The sequence below is a fragment of the Python bivittatus genome, unplaced genomic scaffold (genome assembly GCF_059951505.1).
Source record: "Python bivittatus isolate LINGU-HERP-01145 unplaced genomic scaffold, Pbiv_v1 ctg000200_np1212, whole genome shotgun sequence".
Lineage (NCBI taxonomy): Eukaryota > Metazoa > Chordata > Lepidosauria > Squamata > Pythonidae > Python > Python bivittatus.
Window position 1 is genome coordinate 20863665 of NW_028277040.1, and position 26426 is coordinate 20890090.

At 35.3% G+C, this 26426-nt stretch overlaps 1 protein-coding gene across 5 annotated transcripts in view; it reads left to right on the top strand.

Moving 5' to 3' along the window:
* Window positions 1–5837, top strand: part of ATF2 (activating transcription factor 2) — a 55075-nt gene extending 49238 nt beyond the window's left edge. For all 5 annotated transcript variants that reach the window (XM_088135788.1, XM_088135786.1, XM_088135789.1 and 2 more), the window contains one exon: window positions 2972–5837. In XM_088135788.1, coding sequence (XP_087991914.1) covers window positions 2972–3198 — 227 coding nt within the window. In that variant the 3' untranslated portion in view covers window positions 3199–5837. The remainder of the gene's footprint in view (window positions 1–2971) is intronic.
* The last annotated feature ends 20589 nt before the right edge of the window (window positions 5838–26426 follow it).

Genomic DNA, 26426 nt, shown 5'->3' on the forward strand with positions numbered 1-26426 from the left:
AGTGGCATCTTGGAGCAAATTGAAACCATACGGAAATATATTTTGAATTTATATTAACAATGATTGTTGCAGGGATGAAGCCATTATGGCTCCCATCTGACAAAACAGTATTATTTCATATATCTAGGCTGCTATAGGATAGCTTCATATATGCGTAGTTTGCTGAATGAGCACAGGTGTCTTGAATATTGATGTCAAAAATAACTTTTTTTTCCTTCTGGGATATTTAACTATCTCAGAGACATTAGTGCACGCTATTTTTATTCTATGTGGAAATGGGCAGTGAAAATAGCATTAAACATTATCACTCATAGGAAGTAGTTACCAGACTGTGACCAGAACATACAGTGCAAATGCAAGTAAGAATTTGGCTTATGCCATTAAGATGTATAGTCCATATAACTTATATCCGTTACAGAGTGGCCAAATTATTATTTAAAAATTGAACACAAGCTATACAATTCACTTGAAGAACACAAAAGGTATCATGGTAATAACGTCACAAAATGCTGCTACCCATTCTTTCCTATATTCTGTGCAATAAACATGCCCCAAGGATGCATTCCAGTGGTTTTGAAAAGACCTCTGTATTGGATAGAAATAAGGGAGTTAGTGAAACTTAACTTTCTCCTCTTATTAGCTGAAGGAATCAAAATCTGCTCCAAGGATGGAATTATACAATAGAAACCTACCTTATGTGTTTAATACTTATAATTTTTCAGATGCTGCATAGATTTAAAATCTGTATGTTCAGCATCTTTAAATGATATCAAGGAATCCAAAATAAAAGAAGTGTATTCTGTTGAGCTGCACTATCTTAAATACTTACAAATGTTCCAATAAAAATATTTTCCTGTTTTCTGAATTTGAAATTAATATTTAAATTGTATTAGCTGTACATATTTCTCTAGTCAAATGTTTCAGTTAATTACTTTTGGGTACTGGTCTTTTTTATGTATTTATACATCATGTAAAATCAGCATGACCAATTTGTTTAGTTTATCTAGTAAATTAGGTTCTCCAACAAGGAGTTTGGCACACTGTGAAAACGTTTCTGCAAAATCCACACCTGTTTACAAGCTGTGTAAGGGCTTGTAAACTTCAGATCCAAAAACTTATTAATTTATAGATTGAAAAGGATATTTTAATATTTATATAACACTCTCCATACAATCACATTTCTATTCACAACTCATAATTCTATGTATTACTGGGAATGCATGCAAAATAGAAAAAGATGTGTGAAGCTGTATATTCATTCCAGAATATTATATATGTTTGTTGAGAACCAGGGGTGTGCTTTTGGGTTCACTAGCTTCATCATAGTATTGGTACTGTAGGCTTATCTTGATTCTGAATAAAAAGGTGAATATTTTAGAAATAGCAGGTAAAATAATATATTTATAAGTTACTCGTTAAATCCAGAGTCAGATGTAGTGAAATGGTGCCTTAGGCGAATAAAATAATAAAGCTTATAAATGTTTGATTTATAAATTATAAATGACTATACTTTTTTAATGCTATAATAGAAGAAAAGGGATAGGCTAATGTAATTCTTGGGGTTTTTTTCTTTATAAAGACACACACACACACACACACACACATACACTCACTAGACAGTTATGCTGATTAACACAGTTATGCTGATTAACATTTTTGAAACAGTCAATGAAATTCAGTATTGAGTGGAAATTTGCTCACAAACTGCAGTTTTCTCTTCCCCCTGTACAATCCTCCGCACCTACTTCAAAGTATCCTCTATCCTCTAGGACAGATTTTTAGGGGAAGGAAATAAATCACCCCACTCCCCAGTCCATTGGTGGAAGCAGTTCTACTGGCGACAAAACTGTGTTGGATGCTACTCATTGGCAGGACAGTCCCCAAGTGATAATTTGAATTTGGCAGCGCTGTATTGTACAATTAGCTCCCCAGCTTCCTATGCCAGTTGTATCCTTCATTGGAGGATTTCATGCCTTGAGAGGAAGTTGATAGCAGAAGCTGTACAGAGAAGGAGAATGCAAAAGTTATTAACTAGTTATTTTTGGTAGTTCTTCACAGAGTATATACGGCTAGCAACTAATGCTGCTAGTGTCAGCAGTTTAATAGAACACCAGCTTGCTCTCTTGTACTTTTAACCTTAAAATAACTTAAAAGAAAAGGATAAATATTAAACTTGTGGTGTGGCAGTTTTGATTAGCCTCTGTTTCACAGTGAGATGAAGCATAGATATGATTGGCCCCATTGAGCCACCCATCTCCCCTTTGACTTCCATTTATTGTAAGAGCGGAGACTGAGAAGAGTGAAGCCATCCAGCTGCTTCTCTCAAAAATGAAGGGGCCATATTGTTTCATGAAGCAGCTTCAAGTGGGAGCTTTGCTTGAAGATCCGTACCACCTAATTTTTTTTTCTTTTAATCTGCGCTCAGTCGTTACCGACTCTGCAGTGACTGCTTGGACGAGTCCTTGCAGTTTTCAAGGCAAGGTGTTTCGGAAGTGGTTTGCCAGTGCCTCCTTCCTAGAGCAGAACCCAGCTAGCGAGTGCAGAAGGCGGGGTTTCTGTTGCTTCGCGCCCTTTTTGGGCGCGCATGGTTTTTCGCGCTTACTGGCAACTGCTCCCAACTCCTTTTTTTGCAAGGCGCCGCCAGCATTTTTTCCTCCCACTGGAGTGAGAGTCCCCATTTATCTACTCACGTGAGTTTTCGAACTGTTGGGTTGACAGGAACTGGGGAGGAAACAGGAGCTCACCCTGCTAACGCGAAGGCTGGACTCGAACCGCTGAAGCATCGACCATTTCTGGCTGGCAACTTTCAGCGTCATTAAGCCACTGCGCCACCGCATCCCCTTTGTACCACCTAATAAAAATCTCTAAAATGTTGTGTCCGAATTTTCAGCCTGTATTTCTTTTGGTGTAATATGATTGTTAATGCATGTTTCATGAACAAGGAATAGAAATGCTGTTCTTCTCTTTTCAGCAACCGATAAAGATGATAGTTCTGAAGACATTTCCGTGCCAAGCAGTCCTCACACCGAAGCTATTCAGCATAGTTCCGTCAGCACTTCTAATGGAGTAAGCTCCACCTCCAAGGCAGAAGCAGTGGCTACGTCAGTCCTCACCCAGATGCCTGACCAGAGTACAGAGCCAGTGCTGTCACAGATTGTCATGGCTCCTCCATCCCAATCGCAGCCTTCAGGAAGTTGATCAGAAACTTACTTTGTTTTTAGATATTCCTTAGCAACTTCAAAGGGAAACCAAGGAAATAACCTTCATCTAGGAGACATCTGTAGCTTAATAATTACTCGTCTGTAAAATGCAAACTTGAATTTGGCTTTGGAAGTTGGCAAACAGGAATTGCACAGCAGGTTCTAATCTCTTTATAGTCACTTCGGTTCCTAACTAGGATTGCTTGTTATTTTCAGTGGTTGTCATGTAAAGTGTTGGTACAGTTGAAATGTACTTCTCTTTCGTTTGATGGTATTCCAAAAATGATAATTAAGACCAGTCACTTAATACTCACCCCAAAACTGTGATCGTAATCTTGTAATATTTTATACCAAAGTTCTACATAGATTCCTATTGACTTTGTAAAGTCTACAAGATCATAAAGCACTAGGCAAGGGGGAAAAAAAGACCGGAACAGTAAATTCGCTTTTAGTCTTTTTGCCTTTGTATTGTTTTGCACATTATGAGAAGAAAACATTGGGAGAATACGTTTGATTATATTGTGTAGCATTTTTTTCTTTTTGGGGGGCTTTTTAACTGTTTGGATGTTTTTTAAAGAATTTTGTTTAACAGGGCCAGTACAGTATATGATATACAGTACTTCTTTTATGCACATACATAATCTTGATCAGGGTCATTTTTAGCTAGATTTTCTTTTTAATTGATATCAGCTTAGTTAACACTTCCATTTTAAAATCAGGACTTTCATTTCTGTCATGAAAATGAATTCTACAGCTGTCCGTTTACAAAAGTAAAAAAGACAACAGATGTTAACAGGGTTGAAAAATGGAACCGTTTTTCAAAGCAAACTTAACTTGATATTTTGTAGTTTCTTGACTCTTAAAGTAAGAAGCTTATGCGTGCTCTAATATGGTATGGGTGCCAGAAAAGCTTAAAATTCCCTCATCAAACAGCTCAAGACTTCTTTCTTTTTTGGTTAATGTCTTGTATTTGCAAGGTAACTTGACTTTATTCTTGTGTAAGCACTGTTATGTTTTAGTAGAGAAATTTTGATACCTGAGTGCGGGGGAGTTAACCATACCGTGGAAACAATTACAGTGTGTGTGTGTGGGTGTGTGTATGCAGGTGTGCATTTGTGTGTGTGTGTGCATGTAGGTAAATGAGAGAAAAAGAGAATGATTCAGTACTTTATGCCGGCAATCTGTGCTTGAATGTTTAAAGATGCCTTCAATGTGATGCTGGCTTGAATAGGTGTTTGCAATTTTGAATTGTAATTTACTGTGTGAACTTGGATAACTAACATTCCATGATGTAGTTTCTGATGAGATGATTGTAGGTACAGTTCATCTCATTATCCAATCATCTGTAGGATACTGAGGTTTTTTTATGTGCCATTATCTATTTTAATTCTGAACTTACATTAAAAACAACAGCAGTATACTATTTTATTAAATTGTAAAATCTCAAAATATAGGTCTGTGCTTTCACATCAGTAAAACTTTGTAGAACAATGAAGTAAATTACACAATGCAATATCTGGCAGTAAAAGAACAGGAGAAATCCATTATGTATATAACAAACATTTATTGCATTTATTGTGGGTTGTGTAACTCGTTTCATCTATGCTTTGTTTTAACCTGGGGTGCCATCAAGCTCTGAAGTCACTGAATTGCAACTGGTGGCAATAACAGAAAACAACTTTATGGTGTACAACCAAACTTGAACGGAAACTGGATGCAGTCATTAAATTATGTATATATCATTTCAGTGCTTTAAGTCTGAAAATAAGAATTAAATATTTTGTGTATTAAAACTGTAAGGAACAGGTTTTTGCATAGTTTGCAAAGAAGTACTCTAAATGCCTTTGCTTTATCAGGTTTTTTTAAAGAACTGTAATACTGAAAGCAAGCTTACAGAATTTATAACCCAGAACAAAAACAAGAGAATCTCCATCACCAGATATGAATTCTGAAAGAAACCTCCACAGAAAATTGCCTTGATCTAATTCTAGCCATGCTGAGGTGGGGATGTGCACCCAGTTGAAAGCAATGCATCGTTGATAGATGGCATTCATGTTCTTGTGAACACCTGATGTACGCACCTGCTTTGTGCTTCCTCCAGTTTAGGCACAATGTAAAAGCAAGGGTTCTGGACTCATTTCCCTATCTGAATTGGAGTGATACTCTCTCATTGTGAATTCCATGAACTAGGTAAGAATAATTTGGTTGTGTTTGCTCTGCTAAATATGATGGGCTGTACTGTACTCTACTATCTCCATTTCTGTTCTGAAGCAGCTCACTGAATTAAATGGTGATGACTCAGTAACAATGCCTGGAGCAATATAAGCCAATCCTATTTTAAACCCTTATTTAATGTAACACGGTGTTTTTAGTAACAAAAGTGTTGCTGTTGTAAATCTAAGTACGTGTGAGGAGATATGTAAAATGATTTTAATGGAGGGGTTAGTGAAAATCCTATCTATGTTCAACAGAACAGTTGTACAACCATAGATTCCGTTTTAAAATGTATGTCACTACTTCTGTACTTTGCATTTGCGTTCTTTGAATTTGACATGTTTCACAAACTGTACTGTTTTCTTCACTGTGCAGTTTGCATGAGTAAATCATCAAGAGAATAAAATTTATCTTTAAATTGTATCTACTGCTGTGCAATTATGGTACAAGATTTCCTTGCTGATTCCTACTGTTTCTCTGCAACATGGCCTAATACCAGAGAATAGGATTCATTTCCTGCATAATTTTGACTGAAGCCGTCCTGCTGTTAACATATTGAGGCTGCAATCCTGTACAGCTGTATCATTCAACTTCTGAGAGGGTGTGTTTATGAGTTTATGCTATTAGGCTATTGGTACTCAAAACAGCAGTGCTGAAGCTGCAGCATTTCCCATTATTCAGAACCTGGAGAAGGCTTTATGGGAGTAACTATAGTAATTTTTAAACAGCCGTAGTATTATTCAGACAAAGAATTATAGTGATATAAACATTTGCATATTAGAACATCCCCCCCAGATATGTTGTGCTAAGTAGGAAGAGAGAGATATGGATACAAAAAGATTAATTTTATTTTTGTAAATAGAAATTAAAGATCTTGAAATGCAAGGAGTACCATAACATCTATCATTGATATACATTTCAGCTCTTGCAAATAATAAATTGTCTTTAAGCATAGAAAGGATTCTAGTGTTATACATGACTTTAAAAAAAAAATACTGAACACATTTGCATTTATTCAGATTTTAACATAAATTGAAATTTAACTGAAAACATGTATCATTCTGTGAAATATCATTCGGTATTTCAAGATACCACACATTAAACTCTGTAAATTAAAGCTGATGATAAGGCCTGCCCCATAATCTATAACCGTACTAACATAAAAATCCTAAGACTTGTATTGGCTGGCTCATTGTTTGAACACTTTAGATATGTTATCAAGATATCTGTAGGAAATAGTTATGTAAAATTCTCGCAATTCTACATCTTTCTCTCACTGAAGCATGTATTTTGCATGATATGTAGACTGGGATTAGTGTAAAAGACCATTGTCCTTGGAATGTAGAATACTGAAAGGCAATTGAGTTTATGCAACAAGTATTTTCCCCATCATTTTATAGTGTGAAGTTTTTCTATTTTTTTTGTTGGATACTTCAAAGAAAATATATAAACATGTACAAAAAATGAAAAAAGAATAATAGAATATTAAAGTCTAAAAATGGTGTCCAGTTTGAGTTGAAATCTCTGTCAGTAACAAAGTTACGCTAGATACCAAAGCATATACCTTCAACTTGTTTATCCATTTTTCCATTGAAGAGATAAGATAACTGTTCCAGTAAGAAGCATCTAGTATCCTTGCATCAGTTATGTACAAAGCTAATTCAGTATACTTTGAAGGGATATATGGTTTGGTAAAGTTTAATAAAAATATTATAGGTTGAAATCAAATTCAGTTAAGATTTGTTTCATACTAGTATAAATCATTTTCCAGAATTGTTGAGCTTTATAGCATTGCCGCCAAATAAGAAAGAATGATCTAAGCTGCTCATTGAAAATGAATTACCAATTTTAGAAATCAAACTCGGGTAATATACCAATGATAAAACATTTTATACCTATTTTCTCTAAGAATAATGTTCAAAGTAAATTTAATGTTTTCTTCCACTGAAATAATTCCCACTATTGCATCCCTATCACTGAATCTATTTAATCATACAGTCTTTAATCTGTTCAGATTCTGAATCATACTTCACCAGCAGTCTATGTATGGCCCAATAAATCATCTGAGTTGCTATTTTTAAGATTTTAAAATTCAATCAAATCTCTCGTTATTTCCCCTTATTTCTACAATTATTTTAATACTATGCTACATATTTGAATATACTGAAGCCAGTCAAGTAAACTGGACCATTGGGAAGTAAGAGTTTCAAAGGATCTTATCTTTGTCTTATTAATAATTAAATCTTGCAATCATAACAAATTGTTAGTTCTCCACTGAACAGATTTTGAGAGCATTAAGTTTTTCTGCTGAGCCATGCCTATATAGTGTTTATTTGTGTATTTGCCAGGGTTTGCAGTACATGCTGCTCCAGTCCACTCCTGCTTTGCTCTGCTATTAAACCTTTAATGTAAGCACCTCTTCCAACAACTGAATTTTGTCCAAGTAAAAACCCTTCTTCAACTACAAAAAGAACTATCTTTCCATTTCTTCCCCTTTATTGTTAATCATCTGGCACACAGCTTTTTAAAAGTTGTTAATTTTCGAGTGACAATGAAAATGCCTGAAGAATGAATGAACACATTGTTCATTGTATCAGACTCCCTATTTAAGAAGCATTACATAAACTAGATATAAACGGTGCTTTCAGGTTTAAGAAGGGATGGTTTTAAAGTATGTGTTTGGAATATTGGACAATTTAGCTAAATGAGAGGAGCCACATAGTTTCCCATTATAGATAAGCAATCTTGTGTGTTAGTATGAGAAATTGTTACATTTCTCATTTAACAATAGATGTGATGGTAGTCTCTTGAGAAAATGTTAGTTAAATGACTCTGAAAACTTAAATATTTTCTATGGTTTGTTAGTCTTCAACTTTCCCCTGAGAAAGTCAGATGATTGCTTTGGTTTCTACTCAATAATATGAATTGTGATTGCAGTATGTTTAAAATAAGCCTAAGAACAAATTGTATTATTTAATTCTAGTTATTGTATCTAAATCAATGAAATGTAATGTTGTTTTTGTACATCGCCTAATATCAATTTGAGGCTTTACACATAATTGGTAAAAACCAAAGATGATGAAACACAAGATATGAAAGAAGTCAGAGAATGTAAAATCTTGCAAATTTTGTAAGCAACAATGCCAGCATAAAAATGAACAATGTTTCCCATAATAATATGTTTAAATGGCTTCAAGAAGAAAAAACACTTGATGATAAAAATAAATAATTTTCAGCTCTAGTTTCTCATTTACATGAAAGTATGAGTTTCAGTCAATAAACTGAATTAAAATAAAAATACTTGTACCACTAGAAAAAAAAGCACTGTGTTACCATCTTATGATATATTGGTGGATTTGAGCAATAATTATTTCCAGTCAAAGTAGTTTATCATTTGGAATGGCTCAACCCTACCCTGAGGTTCATTTATTGTCATCACAAATAGATGTGCACCATGCAAAAACTTTGCTCTTATGAGACAGAACTATTGGTTGTCTTGAAAGAAATCAATACCTGAATCCTGACACAGGACAATGATTTTAGAATGCAAAAGTATCACAACTTTGGATACTGGTTTAGTTTACTGACTGACTTCTGTTTTGAACCTTGATGCAAATAAGTAATTAATCCAGCATTATACTAAAGACTTATCTTGAAAAATGATAAACCACAGCTGCAGCCCCTCATTTGACAGCTGAGGGTATTCGGAAGAAAGACCATGGTCTGACTGCTATGGATTCCCAACTGATACATTTTTTTAAATGCAAGAAAGGTGGTATTTCTTAAAACTGATATGGGAATCTTTCCATCACATTCTGGGAAAATAAATTAATTCAGCTCTAGAAAATATTTCTCTATTTTTGAACCTTCTATTATTTCTGCACTTTTTTTTTTAATTCCTTCAGACCTATTCTTGCTCTCCCTCAGAGAATTCATTAGAAAATAATAATGGACTGGTAAACATATGTTTGTTGCTTAACTTTCATCCTGTTCCGTGACACAGTAATAAAACAGAATAGGCAAACAGATTTCCTCTGCTTTGATGATCCTTCTGTCTTTCATAGTCTTAGCTTGTATTTGGCCTTCTGGATGCCTTGTGTCTATATCATTTTATATTTCTCTTATTTTTCATATAGCTAGATTGTCCCCATGGCGTTACTTTTTTTCTCATCTTCACAGTTGAAAAGAGCTTAAAGTGGAAGGAGTTGTGATTTCCTCTCCTCCCAACAAAATTTTTGCCATTGCACAGGCTAGGATCTGCCCAGCTCCTATTGACCACTTTAGGCTGCTACAACCATCCCCTCTCCCTTCTAGTCACATCCCTCTATAGCTATTTCTATTTTTGCTGGAGGAGAGACTGGACATGGAGGCTCTTTGTATATACAGGTTTAGCACTGCTTTGAAAGACTGTAGACCTGGCTTTAAACACTAGTTTAATGCTCTTTTTGAAAGACTGATAAGCTTGTGCTTAAAAAATAGAACTGGTATTCTGTTAAACAGAGCAAGACACAGAAAGAGATGTGTTGGGAGAACTCCCTCCCATGCCCGCCCTTCATGCCTGCACCTGTCAGCCAGATTATTTTTGGACATCAGTTTGGAATCCTTAAAAAAAAAAAAGGGAGACTTAAGAAATAGTCTCACAGGTCATAAGTTCAAAGCATTCCCATCCTTGTACTTTTCACTTGGTCCACTTGAAAGACAACAAAATGTTCCATCCCAGGCACCCACCTGTCAAATTCTACTTCACCACATGTTAAGGAGTTTTTTCATGCTGACATATGATGCGTGGTGGGATAAGAAACAAAGTCAGGAGATTCTACCAACTACTTTCCTTATCTGCCCTATTTTAATCTTAGGCTTGCCACCTAGAGTCACAGGTGAGAGATGGGTGGCTATGTAAATCAATATAATAAAACTATGGACAGCGCTGTTCACTAGCCTCATTCCTGAGGCCAAATAGGGTTCATTGGATAGGGCAGCGCCGTTTATGCTGGTGTGTTTTTCTGTCATGTAGTTCAGTCAAGGACTGAAGGAATGTGTGTTGATGCAGCTGTGAAGGAAAGCCCTAAAAATGAGGTAATGACTAAACTACATGACACATCCCACATATCTCCCAAGCTCTTTGGCATAACATGCTATATAGGTAAGTCTTTTGAGGGCCTTTCACAATACCAACAATATTGGGTTAATACCGATGTTGTACAGGAGACCCATTCCACTGGGAGTCTAGTATTACACTGATACTAATATTGCTGCAAATTAGGGCAGCACAGATATACTGTCACTGCCTAAATAAATAAGGGAAATCACCCTGGGAAGGCATAAGACTCACTGTGTTAATGAATGTTATTAAGCACAGAAGAACCTAACTTTCTATGGTTATGGTCTTGGTGCTCTACACACTGGTATCTTTTTTGAATGGCATAAGGGAGGAGTTTTCCCTTCCATGATATTCCCCATCACTTTCTTAGCTACTGGTAGAGCGCCAGATAAAATGGTAAGATAGTTTCTACCTATTAAAAGTCAAATCTTTTTCCCTCCCAGAAAGGTTACAAACCATAAAGCAGTGTTCCAAGATATTTGGAACCAATCTTCCGGGAGGGTACCTTTTAAAGAAGATACAGTGAGATTGTGCATGAGGACTTGTGAATTTACTAGTTAAAGGCTTCCCTAAACAGCTCTCATTTACAGCAAGAGATCAATACAGCCAGCCAAAGCTGCAGCCAAAGTATCTGGACACAAGCCAATTTAATAGGAGTAAACCAGGACTGAATTCATTTTCAGTCTTAAGTACTTTGTGTCAGCAAGATTCTTGTGCTCAGCTGAAAGTTGCTTGGGCTTGACAAATTGATGCCTAATTTTAGCCCATGGAACACAGGGCTGCCTGTACCTTTTATTTATCTAAGTAATCTCTTTAAAGATTATAGCCTAAGCTTTTATGATTAGACCATTTCATCAACTGTCATCCTAAATTAGTTGGTATGGATTTAGAAAAGAAGGGAAAAATGTAGTCAGGACACTTGGTAAATGAATAATCACAGGTTGGACTTTTTATTATGCCACACACATTACCATGCAAAAGAGAGCATCTACATAACAAACTTTGCTTCAGGCTCAAATATGGAGAGTTTACAAGGGGAAAAAGACACTGCTGGAGAAAACAACCCTCAATACACGGCTTTGAAGTTAGAGCTTACATCCAGCTCCATAGTCCCCTTTAAATTTGGCAACAAGCGACAAGAGCGGCTACTATCCCAGTATTTTTAATAGGACAGGACATCCTTCAGGCTTTCATTCAGGAAATGAAACAAAATAGCTCTGTAAATTCTAAAATACACTCTAAGTGGGCTTTAATTCCTGATATCAGGAAGCTAACAAAATTTACCCACCAGTGAATCCATGTGGCATCAGATGCATGTTTCCAAAGACAGCGTGGAATTTAAAAGTTAAAATTCTTTAAAAGTAGGTTTTCTTAGTTTAAGATTTTTATGTTTAAATCATGTTTCCTGGGTCAGTAAAAAACTGCACAGAAGTAAAACAGTCATTGGGATTCAAGATGCCCTTTGATACTGTAACTTAGTTTAAAATGGCCCTGAGGAAGGGAGCAGAAGCCAGATAACAAGGCGTAAAAATGTCAGGCAAAGGGGTTATCTTCTAATACTTATAGTAGCGAAGGAATGTAGATCGGGTGAAGGCAAGACTATGGCGCCAGCCTCAAGGTCTGGATTCAGGTGATTATCTTATTGCTGATATAGAGTTGGGGGGTTTTCCTGCCTATGCAAAGGTAATTAACTTTTCATGATTGTTGATGCATCTTTTTATCTCCTATATAATCTTTTGCCAATCTACTGTCAGAGCTCTCAGTTTGGCTGGGAACCCAGAGAACACTTTTAGGTATTTTAATAAAGAAACTTTGTTTTGGATCTCCATTGCTTTGGTTCATATTATAGTGGATTGAGATCTTTCCACAACAACAATCTCACATCATAGAATTCACCAGGGTCCCCTGAGATTACTTCACTCATCCTTGAGATTAAACAGGGTGACCAAGCATTATTTGGCCCTTAAGACAAAATCTGAGCATACTAGCAACCAGATAGGTCCCACAAGGCAAGAGATTCTTGGGTTTGTAACTCCGTATCCTTCATCATTCCCAGTTGCAGGAAGCAACTACACCCTCTTCTCATTTTGCAACCGCAGTCCATTCCTTAAATTGGAAATGAAACAGTCACTAAGCAAACACGTGACTGAGAGAGAGAGACTGTGAAGATCACTGGCTGCTGCCGTCTCATTTAAAGTTCTCTCGCATAGCTACACCAGCTTAACTCTCATTCTGGCATTTGTTGTTGTCAGGGGCATAAAATTTGGTCGTAAGCACACACATTGGTTGGAAAATGGCTTTTTAAAAAATTACAGCCACTAAACAATGTAGCTACTAAACAAGGAGTGGCTATATGCAACATTGAACATAGAAAGTAGTGTTCCTATAGTAATAACCGGAACTTCTGCCAAGCAAGTTTGGAAATAGGTGAGCTGTCAGCTAGTTCTGCACCATCCTGCCAGATACCATCATTTGGTGTCTAAAACCAACCTTTACGCCCAAGGTTAATTTGTTCTTCCACTGAAGCCCAAAAGAACCTCTTCCTTTTTTCCGTGCCCTCCCCAAGATTTAAAATAGAGAAGGGCTGGTACAACTAGATGCCAGATGTTCTATTAAGATCTACCTGAAAAGAAAAAGCCACTTACAGACTTCCAGCATTCTTTCAACAGTCCCACCTGGGTCCAAAAATTTCACCAACATGATATTTAAGTAGATAAAGGCCTACATCAATAAAGTATATGAGACATGGAACAAACCAGGCCTATAGGGAATTATGGCTCATTCAACTAAAAATGTGGTCACATCAGCCATCTTCTACACTAATACCATACTGGAGATATATGTAGGGCATGTAGGGCTGCCATGTGGTCCTCTGTATCCTCTTTATTAAACCCCACAAAATAATTTTTATAATTTGGCCAAAGCTTCCTTCAGCAGGAGATGTTGCAGAAAAATGTTCCTAGAAAGGACTAGAAACTTTCCAAATGTACGTCCCACCCCTACTGACACCCAAGTCCCACTATGGAATGCCCTGGCTCCACTATACCGAGGAAAAGGGTAACATGAAGGTCTTTTGTTTGTTTGTTTAGCAGCAGAGAAAGGACATCCAGCCCATCTAGGTATTGAAAAGTAGAAAAGGAGGTTGGGGATGCCTGCCTTTGGAGTGAGGGGAAGGAAGATATCCCATTGTGGAATGCCCTGTGTCCACTACAGAAAATAACCTTCATGATAAATCCAAAGTACCATTCTTTAAAGGGTTTTCTTCCTTTGAAAACTGGATACTTCTATTTTTCCATGTTCTGAAACAAAGCACCATCTAGTGGCAAGTAAAAATATTCCACCGAAATGCATCTTCGCTTGACATTTCTAGGTATTTTCCATGATCAGGGATTTCTTAAATGAAGCTATTTCATCATAAACATTTAAAGACAGAGTAAGAAATTTTAGCTTTACGTCTGAGCAATCTGGATAAGAGGTCTGGCTGTAAACCCTGAAACCTTTGAACAAGCTGCTTCTATTCTGGAGGGCCCTGGAAAAACTAACTCTAATGGATCCCCTTGATCCAGCAATAGGATCATGGATAAGATCTGAGTAGATTTCATCTTGCTACTGAATAAACCCATGAGATGTAAGATGGTAATTTAATCTACTAACTCTGCCTAGCTTTGTGAATTTCCAAATGCCTCAATATGTGAGATACTGATACCACTAAACCAATATATCATTTGATATTGGCTATTACTCTGAAAAAAGGAAGTTGTTGTTGAAGGAAAAGTGAATTTCATTGCTTCTTTACTATTGTGCAAATGAAGAATTGTGTTTATAACTTTCCCCTAACTAAAATTCTTCCCCCCCCCCCCTTAAAACAATACTTACTGTCACCCTGAGAAGACACCAACATTTTTATTTTGAACAGCATTCAATTAGACTTAGGAATAAGGATGGCACAATTTGTATATACAATTTATTTATTAACCACACGTAACTCTTTTCCATCAAGTATTGATCATCTGGATGTTTCTGAGCCAGAAGTGATAGCCCTACTATGTCTGTATATTGAATCTAAAATTAGTGATGAACTTCTCTTCCTTTCTATCCTTTCTCTTGCATGTATGCACTTTATTTTTTATTTTAAGTCCCCTTTTTATACTTAAAAGATAGACAGATGCATTAATTTTACAAGGGCAAATCAATAGGCAATCTACACAGTCCTTTTCAGAGCTACTCTAGGCCTGCTTTTAGCATATTTTAGGGATCAACATGAAAAGATAGGAAAAAAATAGTTTTATCTATGTTTAATGACAGGAAGAAGAGTGCTGGTGTGCTTTTTTTGCCAATATGGCAAAAGTATTTGATCAAACTTGAATACTCTAAGTTGCCCTTAAAGTTTTTGACTAAAGATCTGAGTAAAAATATTCTAAATAAATAAATGTGGATGTATAAACCAGCATTCCTGTTTGGCGGATTTTATGTGTTTAAAACATTGTTTTGAAAAAAAAATCCCCTTCCAAAAACCATATTCAAATATACAAATACTTTTTTCAGTCACAAATGTTCTGGTTGTTCTGAAATGCAAATTAATATATTTAGCAAAACATAAAAAATACTGATTTTGAATGGAAACTCTCACCCCCGCTAAATGACATGCTGATTTAGTTCAGTGTTTGAGTTTTAATACTTAATATCTATTAAGTCAATGTTGTATTTAAAATCACACTTTTCAGAATTCTATTTATATATGACTTAGCTCACATATTGCACTAAACCATGGTTTCATTGAATAAATAATTATCAAGCCGTAGAACCACTGCTTACATACCACACTGACTAGGTTTACCCAACACAAAGAGCCAAAACAAATGATACTATTTCTTAATGCATAGTACCAAGAACTAACATTCCCTAACCTATCTCATGATATGTTGGAACTGTATTTCCTAGAATTCTGAACCATAATAATCTTAGGAATTCTGGGAGTTTTAGTCCCAGCATGCCTAGAGAACACTAGTAGGAGAAAGCCGAATGAGAAAATCTGTGCTTGTCATTTATCTCCAAGTTCCCAGAGAGATTTGCACTATACAGTTCACTGGTGCTTAACACTAGGCCTTGTATTGTTGATAGGGATATGGAGCTATTTAACATGAAAATCTCTGTATCTGTCTGTCTGTTTCTTTCCCCCCATTGGCTTTAGAGAACACATCTCCCAGAGAACTCTAGGTGGCTTACATTCATTAAAAATTATCTCTGATGGAGACATAGAAATGATGATTCCAGAGAATATATGTATTTTTCCAAAAGACATAGATCTTTCTCAAGAATAGAATGTTCTGGATTTCTAACAAACTTGCTATATGTAGTAATAAAGCAAAGATATTACCAAAAACCTTTTCAGTTCACAACCCAGTGATTTTAACATATAAGAGGAAAAGTAGAATCTACAGATGGAGGCTAAATGAAACTTTGTTACAAAAAGAATGAATAATTGAGGACTATAAAAAGAAGTTGAAAGAAGTCTTTAAGATTAATTTAAATAAAGGTACTGACATAAGGACAGTATGGGATACAAGTAAAGCCTTTATGAGAGGACAATTTATACAACAGAATGGAAAACTGAAAAGACAGAGAGATGAGAAGATACAAAAGATCTTAATGGAGATAAAAATGAAAGAGGATGAATTAAAGAGGTCACCAGGAAGGAAAAACATTTCACAGCAGATCAAACTTTTACAATGCCAGCTTTCTATGTTAACAATTAAAGAAATAGAAACAAAAATGAATTTTGCAAAATAGAAGAATTTTCAGTTAACAAATAAGTTGGGGAAATGGTTAGCATACAAATTAAGAAAAGAAGGTGAGAAGAAAATGATATTAAAATGACAAAACGGGAATGTTATGATAACAGATAATGCAAATATGCAAAGAATATTCCATTAGTATTATACAAAATTTTATAAAGGAGAAGAAATTTCCCCAGCAAAAGTTGATTAATATTTAAAGAAACATTTTACCAAAGATAACAGAGGAACAGAAGCAGATGATCTTTCTTGACATGAGAAAGTATTTGACAACTTGAACTGGACTTTCTTCTTTAAAATTTTGGAAAATATGGAATTTGGAGAATTTGGTGAAATTGATATATACCTCACAAATGGCACAGATTATAGTAAATGGTGAATTGGCAAAACCCTGTGAAATACAAAAAGAGACAAGATAAGGATGTCCACTTTTACCACTGCTGTTCATTTTAGCTCTTGAAATTTTGAATAGAGATGTGACAAGATGAGAGAATAGCTGGGGTGAAGGTGAAAAAAGAAGTATATAAATTAAGGGCATCTGCAAATGATTTGGTTTTAATGTTGGAAAATCCTTTGGAAGGAATAGATATATTAATGGAAAAGCTAAAGAAATTTGGGGTGGTAACTGGATTTAAAATTAACAAGGAGAAAATAAAGTTGCTAACAAAAACATTAGGATAGAAGATAAAAAAGAATTGGTTACAAAAACTGATACTTGGGTATCATTATGACTAATATGAATGGTATGTTATTCCAAAATAACTATGTTGAGGTAGGAATTAAATTAAGAAAGATGTGTTAAGATGGGAAAAGTTACAATTAACATTCTTTGGAAGAATTTCTGTGGTAAAAATGAATGTATTACCTAGAATGATGTTTCTATTTCAAACAATACCTGTTTTGAAAAATGATGCACCTTTTAAGCTATGGCAAAAAAAATATCCAGATGTACATGGCAAGATAAGAAACCAAGGGTTAAATATAAAATTCTTCAAGAAGATGCAAAAGAAAGAGGAGGTCTAGGATTATTGACTTTAAATTGTATTTTCCAGCCTGCTGTTTGGTCTGGATGAAAGAGTGGGTTTTGCTGAAAAATAAAAGAGTGTTAGAATTAAAAGGACATAACATGAGGTTTGGTTGGCAAGGGTTTTTATGGTATGATAAAGTTACTGTAGCTTTTAAAAATCATCATGTGAGAAGTGCCATATTAAGGATATAGAATAAATTTAAAACCCAGGTTGTGCCTGAAAATATCTTTACTGGTCTCAGCACAGGAAGCATTTTACAGAAAAGAAACAGTAGGCGAAGAGAAATGGTTACCATATCAAGATCTATTAACACAGGAAGATGGAGATGAAGTCAAGAGAACAATTTGCTGAGAGGGATTTTGTTTTCAATGGTTTTCATATGTACAGTTAAGACAGGGATTTAATATAGATAAAAAGGTAACAGGAATTGAACAACAAGATGGAATTTGAGACTGAACTATGTACAAATGATGAACATGTGATTGCTGAAATGCAACACTTTTGTTGAGATTTGAAATGGAAGAAGAACAAGTTAAAGAATGCATGATAAAATAGGCTAGGAACTTTGCTTATAATATACAGACGGATCAATGGGAAAGAATGTGGTTAAAAGGTTTGAAATTCACACTGTGTTATAATTTAAGAAAGAATTTTTATAAAACGATGAACCTTTGGAATATAACACCAGATAAATTATCTAGGATGTATAAAGGTACTTCTAGTCAATGCTGGAATTGGGAAAAACATGAAAGGACATTTTACTATGCATGGTGAACTTTTGAAAAAGCAAATATATATATATATATATATATATATATATATATACACACACACACACACACACACACACACACACACACATATATGTACACATATATGTGTGTGTGTGTGTGTGTGTGTGTGTGTATATAATGATACAAAAAATGATAAAGATTAATATTGAGAAGAAACCAAAACTTTTGTATTTGGACTTATGGATAGCCAATTATTTACATTTTTTTAAACCTTACATGTATATAACAAATTTAGCTCTCCTCCATCCAGTTTTACTTTTTTACTAATCTAAGATAGCATATAGATAGCATTTCCAAAGCAAACTTGAAGTAAAATTCCAAAATTGTTTTTAAAACTGTCTTTTTTCCACTAATCATAGGACAAAATATGTTTCTTCATAAAAATCTTGTACGTTGAGAGTGAAAGGAAAAAGATAAATCCTTGAAGCTTTTGTATATGAAAAATTCTATAAGAGAAATGTGAAAAATTGTGATGGAATGGAATTATGAAGGCCAGGCTCAGGGAGATAAACATTTTCTTAGCTCCCCAGAAGAGCATGGGAGGAACAAGAGGATGAGACTGGGACTTCCCTGAGGAATTCACACTGATGTGGCTCGCTGACTTTGGGAGCTGGGGTTTCAGTCTGAGAAGATTCTTGCTAGAGGTTGTAGCTAATAAACATAACTGGACTGAATTTGCACTGTCTCTTGGATTTCCTTGGGCTAGGCCTGACAAAAATCCTATATGAGAAATGTATTTCACACATAACTCAATTACTTCAGTATTCAAACCATCATTTTTTAAAAATGAATTTATATTAAAATAGTACTTGTTGTAGCTATAATACATGAGTATGATTAATGCCAGAGAGAATAGGACATTCTTCTATCTCTGACTGCTAACAATATTACATGCCTGGACCAGTCAACTCATTTCTAAAATTCTTGGAAATGTTCTTACCTAACTGAAGTTTCATTACTATGTACATATTCACATCTTTGAATAGATCTAAATTTTTTAGTTATTTTTTAGAATAGATACAAATAAAATATTTTTCTTTGTACTAAAATATAGGTATTTTCCAAATCTCTCTCTCTCTCTCTCTCTCTCCTTGGATTTAAAGGTGTCTTATGAAACAAAAAAAGCATTTCTATTTGTGCAAAGCTTTTCCATCAAGTCTATCCACTCTCATCCATCGACCATCAGAAAAAGTTTTGGAGTTTGAGCTTTGTCAATAACCACTATCAGGGTAATTAAAAAAAAGAAGAAGAAGAAGAAGAAGACGGCTTCCTTCAGAAAAAAGATGATTTGCTGAAACAAGAAAAACAAAACAAGAACCCTCAAATACAAGAAGACAACAAAATATTTAAAGAAAGATATTAAGGAATGCATTACAAGTAACCCTAATATTAACAATAAATTAGTCAGATGGCATGAAGTAGCACTTGAGTTGTGGTGTCTGCATGAACATATTCTTACCATCCCCATTTGTCTTTGGTAATTCTTCCAACGATAGCCATTGAATTTCTTTGATCCCATTCATTCACCCCATCCATCTTGGCTCTTCTTCTAGTTCCCTCAAGCTTGCCAAGCATAGTCACTTTTTCTAATCCATCATCTACTCACAGCAATGCCCAAAGTATGTGAGCTTTTGCTTGCTGATCATCTCCTCAAAAGAGCAGTTTTTATGTGGTTTAGGGCTGACTGATTCATTCTCCTTACAGTTCATGGTGTTCCCAGTAACCATAATTTGAAGACGTCTATCTTCTTACTCTTACTCTTACTCCTTCTCAATGACCAGATTTCATAGCCATGCTTGACTAATGAAAATATCATTACTTTAGTCTTTACTGTCTTAGAAATATCCTTATCTTTCATAATATTGTCTAAGCTTGTCATTGCCTTCCTCCCTAGTGGTCAACGGATTTCAGGAAGATATCATTAATGCTAGTCTGGGGTATGAACAGAATCTTGAAAACTCTGAACATACTTTCCCAGCCTCAGCTATAGTGAGTTACTTAAAGCAGAGTCTCTTTGAAATGCTTTCTTCCATGTCTCTCACATTTGGAGTGTATGCCTCTTCTCAGACAAACCAAATGCCTCACCCCATGCTTTCCCACAGTCTCTCACACTAGAATTAATCTCCTCTTTACTTCTCCAGCACACCGTCCGTCTTAAGCTTTCTCAAGCCCAAGAAAACAAAACTATCTACCACATTCATTTCTTCACTATCAACTTAAGTCTGCCAAGCGTGCTGGCTGACATTATCTTTGTCTTCTTAATATTATGCTGGATTTTTTATTTTCCATGTTTACTTTCATAATGAGTTCTTCTAAGTGTTCCTTACTTTCAGCTGCCAAGGTGGTCTCAACTAGTTATCTCAAATTATACATTTTGTCCTATTTGATTCTAGCTGTCATCCCTTTCAAACTTGTCAATGTCATGCTTACATTTGCTATATAATTTAAACAAATAATAGGAGAATGCATCCCTGTCTCACTCCCTTTTCCATACTGAATTTAGATTTCCTCCATGATCATTCTTGAGAACTCTTACTTTAGCTACTTTTTTTTTACTGTAAAGTTGTTAATAAGGCCCCAAAAGGTGATTGACTCCTTTGGTTTTTAATAAGCCAGGTGAAGACAACTTCACAAGTGATCACATATTCTGAACCTTCTGACCTCTCAAGTTGTAATTGTTGTTCTGTACATTTTAACAACCTTTTCAATTACCTCCTCTGAACAGATGTGAGAGCATTTGAAAATTGAGGATAATTCACTTTTACAAAGTGGAAGGCTATACAAAATTGAAAGTTTCCAGCTAATGATTTCAGCTGTGAAAAAAACTGTTAAGAATGAGAAGTTATATGGAACAGTTGAAAACCAAAGCAAAGTCTGATACACCATGAAAATTCTCTTCTGGAACTGTTCCACATCCCAAAAATCATCATCTAAACTATGCAAAAGAAAATCTTGGTAACTCTGAAACATTTTTGGAATAAAGTGCTGATGAAATAAAAATGAAAAATGGCAGACCCAACTTCATAGGATACTTTTGGAGAAAAAAACATTAAAACATTTGAAGAAAAAAACCCACCTTCCCAACCATTAAGTATGGAGGTGGCTTTAATATGCTTTGGGGTTGTATGGCAGCCAGTAACATAGAAAATATTGTGTGGATGGCAAGACAAATGGAAGTTAAGTCAGTGAAGAAGTGAAAAAGTAGATCCAAGTCAGTGAAGAAGCTAAAAAGAAGTTGGATGTTTCAGTAAGACCATCAGCCAAAAGACATCTCCAAATCAATCATGAGGAAAGAATGATAAAGGTTTCCGAATAGCCTTCACAGTTCTGAGACTGTGAAGAATATTACTGAAACTCTCTGGAGAGATCTCACACATGCAGTGATCATGCAATGGCAAAAGCAAGAATAGAAAAACCCTTAGCTGGCTACAAGAAATTTTTGGAAACTATTCTTTTCGCTAAGTTTGTTACTGACTGAGAGTTACTGACTCAGTTCAACCAACCAAGTTACACATTATTTTCTTATTTTGAAACTCAGTAAAACAAGTAACATAGCATGCCCCTGTAATATATTGAACCTTGTCTGTTCTCCAGAGAGCATGGTTTTCCCTTTAAATATTATAGACCTCACATCATCATATTAGATGCAAGGTTGTGTGCAGGCATTAAAACATGCACATGGAGCTTTTTGGGCTAGTCATGCACAAGTACTCACAGGGTTGTTGTCATAGGAATAAAACTAGGGGGCAGTTCCATGTATGCCAACTTGAACTCTCACAGAAGGGATAAGATTATCTATCTATCTATCCATCCATCCTAAGGTCAGTAGATTTAGATGATCCCAGAATCTAGAGATGAACCAGGAGATTTTGGACAAGTTGTTTAGAAGCCCAGGCTTAAGCAGAACTGATCCTGTTTGGTTTCACTCCCAGTCTGATCTTTTCAAAGCTCCTGTCTAAATTCTGGAGCACAAACAGTTTTGCAGAAGTAATTTTCTCAATAAACCAAAATGGAGAGAGAAGAGGAAGTAATAGGTTGGATTATAATGAGTAGCACTTTGCTACTTACTACCATGCACGCAGGAATATTTTAATACTACTATTTCAGGGATAGATATTACTGTGTTTTGAAATGATTTGATGCAGGTGACTTTGCTCATTCTTTGCAGGCTTCCACAAACAATTGACTGCAGTGCCAAGAATTTTTTTCTCCTTAATCTATTATAGATTAATGTGCAATAGTATTGATACATTTTATTCTCAATTTTATTAATTTGTTGATAATTATTAATGCTGCTTTCCTGTCTTGCTCTAACATAACTTTTGTTAGGGTTTTCTTTTCTTTTCTTTTCTTTTCTTTTCTTTTCTTTTCTTTTTTCTTTTTTTTTGCTGTTGCTGGATACTTGCCCACCAATCAGTTGTCCCAGATTCCTCTTGCTATAAAACTTTTCAATCTATATATATGAACTTTGGCATAAATGTTCCCCATAGAAGATGATATTGTTGCTGAAAATTTCATGAAATTCTGTTTCAACTGAGTTACACTTTTTTACAAAATCAGTCCCCCCCACCAGATATAAATGTTAATGAAATTTCTCACATTTTATATATGCATAAAGGCTTTGATCCAGTTTTGGACACTTGATTCTACTGGGCAATTTCTAGCTCATTCAATGGTGAATTAGGTCATTTCCAAAGTTCTGGATTGGTTCTTGAATGAGAAAGAGTGGTCTGTGTATACTCCAAGTCTATGTGACCAAAACTCTTCTCTCTCTGCTGATGCTCCAATTCTCCCCATTTTCTTAGACCCTGTCCTGAATAAAGTAGTAGCCTTTTTGTTTCTATGTTGTTTATTTGCTTTTAAGAACTGCTTAAAAGTTTAGTGTAAATTGCTAGAGTTCTCATTGGTCAAAGTTTATTCATTCATTCATTCATTCATTCATTCATTCAATTTCTAAAGCTGCACACTCGTTAACACTCTGAGTAGCTTAGAAAGGGTTAAAATAGTTTTAAAAACCAAAATGACAATTATGCTGTGGGGGAAACAAATTCAGATATACTACCACATTGCTGATGATTAGCAGGACCAAATACTGTCCTAACTCAGAGTCTCTGAGATTCATTTTCCCTACCCAATCATCCAGAAGTTTCATTTTAAAATGGGAAGTGGATGCAATATCTCTACTGTCAAAGCATGTATTAAAGTATTATGCTAGGCATTGTGTATTGAAGTATACAAGCACTGAAGTATACTGGTAGACCGTGCTGCTCAGTGTATTTTTCAACAAAGATAACTCACTATCCTATTGCTTTTTAAATTGTCCAGGGACAAGTTACTGCTGAAATAAATGAATATAGTACAGAGCATTAAAAAAGTGGAATATGGAATGGGTGTCTCATCAGGCAGGAGAGTCTGTTTATATGAGATTAGAATATCTACCAATGTGTTAAGATTGTGCAGCTGCTTGCAGGAATGTCTCTCATTTTTTACTGCAACTTGCTCTTCAAGAATAATGAAGAGGCATAAGCCAGATGGAGTTTCTCCTGGTTCAACATATCTTGCAAAAATAGCTCCTCACGTTCACTCCAGCATTATCTGCTTTGAAGAACTGACCACAGTTGCAAACATATATCCACACTGGTAGTTTAAAAACCAACAGTGTCTAGGTAATAAATACCTAGTGGGGCTAAGTGACTAACACTGCACTACATAAGGAAATTGCAGAAAGCCTTGAAAAATACTTCTATGTACATGTATCTGGTTTCCTTTAGTTTTAAATATTATGAAATCCCTTCTCCAATGAATGTATTAACATAACATTCACTGAAGGCAGAACATGCTTATCATGATTTATTGGACAGTTGAGGCCCAGCTTGAGAGGAAAAGTAAATTAGAGCAAAAACCTTTTCCAAGACATTTACTGGCTAGTGCTCACCCCTGCCCACCCATCCCCACCCCACAACTGATTTGTCATTGTTTTCCTTTTCCCTGCTCTTAGGAGATCATCTTAAAGATATAAGTGTATATAACCTTACGTGCAACTACTCTCCAAAACTGGAATGTGAAGCAACAAGATCAGCCTGTTTGTTCAGACTGGCATTTCATGGATGAATGGATCTCTCCCTCTCTCCCTCTCCCTCTCTCTCTCATGCAGATTCAACAATTCCTTGGTCTGATACTAACTTAAGAATCACTGATTTTCCCTGTGACCATTCACTCCCCTTGCTTTCCCCCATCACACATACATCCCCCTTCTCTAATTTGACAGTTCTCAGCGTATTCATATCTCACTGACATCAATCTTTTTTTTCTCCCCTTCTATGTGCATGCTCTGAAAAAATGGATACCTATTCTTTCATGAAGAAAACCCATTGGGTCTGAGAACCCTTAATAATTTGTCCTAATTTAGTTAAAAGGACGTTTTGTGTGCCAGATACACTCTTCCTTGGGAAAACAGTTGTCATTGTCTGTCATCCTCTATTCCTGGAGTGCCCCATGCCAGTGGGCCCACAGAACTTGTCTTGGCGGTTTACAATTCAAACATCCTAAAGTAAAACAACCATGGTACAATAAATTAGAGATGTGATTAAAAACAATAAGAAACACTCCTCTATAAACCTAAAAAAGGGGTATCATTTCACCTTCCAAAAAACTGTTTGAAATAGTTTAGTTTTTTAAAATTTATGAAAAGCCAACAACTTCTTGGAATTGAGCAGCAGAAGACAGAATTTGAAATTGAACTATGTACAGATGGTGAACATGTAATTGCTAAAATATATAAACATTTATTGAAATTTGAAATGGAAAAAGAACAAGTGAAAGACTGTATGATAAAATGGGCTAAGAACTTTGGATACAATATACTGATGGAATAGTGGGAAAATATGTGGCTAAAAGGATTGAAATTTACATTATGTTGTAACCTAAAAGTATCATGTAGGGGTGATGGTCTTATATGAATCTGGATTATGATATTAGTGACACATTATTATTTTATAGTAGTATTATATTTTGTACTATCCCATTTTATTATTATAATATTTTATTGTATCATGGATTTTGTGTATTAGTTATTTGTTTCACCTTTGTTGATGTTTCTTATTCTTGCTGATATGGTTGTAAGACTAATCAATAAAGTTGAAAGTTATAACCTAAAAGAAAAATTTTATAAAATGATGTACCATTGCTTTATAACTCCAGAAAAATTGTCTAGAATATTTAAAGGTACTTCAAATTTACGTTGGAAATGTGGACAACATGAAGGATCATTTTATCATGCCTGATGGAGTTGTAGAAAAGCCAGAAATTTCTGGGTTCAAATACATATAATGATACAAAGAATCTTAAAGATCAACATTCAGTTGAATCCAGAACTTTTCTTGCTGGGATTAATGGACATCCAATTAGAAAAGAGCTATGGAAGATTATTTTTAGATATGATAATTGCTGCAAGAGTATTATATGCACAAAAATGGAAAGACTCTGAAATACCCACAATGGAGGAATGGTTGGTGAAAATGACAGAACTAGCAGAGATAGCAAAATTAACTTGTTTGATTAGAGAGAGATCAACAACTACATTTATCAGTGACTGGAAACCCCTTATGGACTTTTTGCTGAAAAAGAGAAAAATGAACTTGCGATTTATGGGTTTGAAGATTAGAAAGGTAGCTTATGGAAAGAAGGGAATTATGATGTAACTTTAGAGAGAGAGGGCAAAATATAAATGTATTTATAACCGCTATCAAGAAGATCAGAAGCCACTTCTTTATAATCTTTCTTTTCCTTTTTTTTCTGTTCTTTTTTCACTATTTACTATTTTTCTTTATTATCTTTATTTTCTTTTATGGTTTTTACTTCATTAAAAGTTTCTTCAAGAAAAAAACAAAAGCCAATAACTTCAGGGATAACTGGATTTCCAGGAGGAGGCTATTGCATAGCATAAGCATAGACACAGAGAAACACTGACCCACCCCCCAATCTTGCAAAAATGGGGAGCCAACAGTAGTTTCACTTAGGATTTCTAAATTAGGTGGGTGAAATCCAGTTGGAGAACATCGCCATGCACATACCTTGGTACCAAGCCATACATGGCTTTAAAGATTAAAACCAGCATTCAAAATTTTAAACAGTGCCAGTTCAGAGCCTACAGCACTAGTGTAATATGCTTTTGATGGTATATATCAGCTAATACCCAGTGTGTTGCATTTTGGACCAACTGTACCTTTCTGGTAGGCATAAGACACATTGCAGTAATCCAGATAAGTGGTGATGAGGGTATGAGTCACCATTGT